The 1,737-nt window shown below is 31.4% G+C and overlaps 1 protein-coding gene across 1 annotated transcript; it reads left to right on the top strand.

The window, feature by feature from the left end:
* Positions 1 to 277: 277 nt before the first annotated feature.
* LOC130944386 (zinc finger BED domain-containing protein RICESLEEPER 2-like) lies at positions 278 to 1,456 on the top strand. The gene is made up of 2 exons (XM_057872697.1): positions 278 to 1,243; positions 1,334 to 1,456. Exons 1-2 carry the CDS (start codon positions 278 to 280, stop codon positions 1,454 to 1,456), a joined length of 1,089 nt encoding a protein of 362 aa, XP_057728680.1.
* The last annotated feature ends 281 nt before the right edge of the window (positions 1,457 to 1,737 follow it).

Below are 1,737 nucleotides of genomic sequence, written 5' to 3'. Positions count from 1 at the left end.
CTTTTCTATTGTTGATAATAAAAAATTTAGGAATTGGGTAAAATACATCAATCCAACTCTAGGCCTAATTATTAGAAATATTCTTAAGGAGGATGTGTTGAAAATTTACTCAAGGAAAAAAGAAAAGCTTAAAAGTACTTTGGTAGTCATTCCTAATAGAGTTTGTTTGACTTCTGATTTGTGGACATCCATCACTACAGAGGGTTATTTATGATTAACTGCTCACTTTATTGATTTAAATTGGAAATTTCAAAGTAAAATTTTGAGTTTTTGTCATATGCCTCCTCCTCACACGGAATTTGATTTGTCTTCTAAGATTTTTGAGCTTTTAAATGAGTGGAGAATTGAAAAGAAGATTATGACTCTTACACTAGATAATGCATCTGCTAATGATACATGCCAAGATCATTTGAAAAGTACATTAAATATGCATGATTGGTTGTTGTGTGATGGGAAGTTCTTTCATATTCGTTATTTGGCTCATATCTTGAATCTTATTGTGCAAGATGGATTAAAAATTGCTCATGATGCATTGGATAAGATTAGGAAAAGTGTGAAATATATAAGGGGATCGGAAAGTAGAATGATAAGGTTTAAAGAATGTGTTTCTGCGATTCATGGTTTGAATTTTACAAGTGGGTTGCATCTAGATGTTACTACTCAATGGAATTCTACATACATTATGCTCGAAAGTGCTATCAAGTATCGGAAGGCCTTTGAGTATTTGAAGGCAACCAATCATGCTTATAAGTATTGTCCTTCAGTTGATGAATGGGGGAGAGCTGAAAGGATATGTGAATTTTTATTCCCCTTTTATGAAACTACTAATTTGATTTCTGGCACATCTTACCCTACTTTGAATTTATATTTTCTAAAAGTCTATCATATTCAATGTGTTTTGATGGGAAGTTTGAGAAGTGAAGATAAGCTTCTAAAGAGCATGGGAGAAAAAACGATGAACAAATTTAAGAAGTATTGGAAAAAGTATAGTGTCATTCTTGCATTTGGTGCTATTCTTGATTTTAGGTTTAAGATTTCTACTTTAGAGCTTATGTATGAAGAAATTGATGCTGAGACTGCAAAAGGGAAGGTGGAATATGTGAAAAAGAAATTATACAAGTTTTTTAAAAAATATGACAAGAATTCCCTTCCAATTGTTGAAGCACACGGACATAGTATTCAATCTTCATCCATGGCCCATACCCCTGAAAGTGCAAGCAAGAAACGACTTGCGATTATTGGCGTAAGTAATGTTTAACACATTTTAATTTTCTTATATTATTAATTGTCATTATTCTATCCTAATAAGATGTGATTATTTCTATTTTGCTAGAAATTGATGAAACGTAACCATCAAGCTGAGGTCTCTAGTGGAAAGAATCCACTTGATACATACTTGGAGGAGCCACTTTTGTCAAAGAATTGCTTTGAAGATTTAGATGTTTTGGAATTGTGAAAATTATATGAGAGTCGTTATCCGAAGTTATCAATTATGACACGTGACTTATTGAATATTCCAATTACTACGGTTGCATCGGAATCTGCCTTTAGTATTGGAGCTCATATCATTAACAAATATAGAAGTCGAATGCTGTCAGAAAATGTTGAGGTTATGATTTATACTCGTAATTGGAATAAAGGCTTTATTGATGGTAATTAGATTGTTAGTTACTAATTTAATATTTATATAATATTTAAGTATTTATATCTTATTCTAAATTTGGGTATTCTTCTAAT

This window comes from Arachis stenosperma, chromosome 8 (genome assembly GCF_014773155.1).
Source record: "Arachis stenosperma cultivar V10309 chromosome 8, arast.V10309.gnm1.PFL2, whole genome shotgun sequence".
Classification (NCBI taxonomy): Eukaryota; Viridiplantae; Streptophyta; class Magnoliopsida; order Fabales; family Fabaceae; genus Arachis; species Arachis stenosperma.
This window is presented reverse-complemented; position numbering and strand designations above follow the sequence as displayed.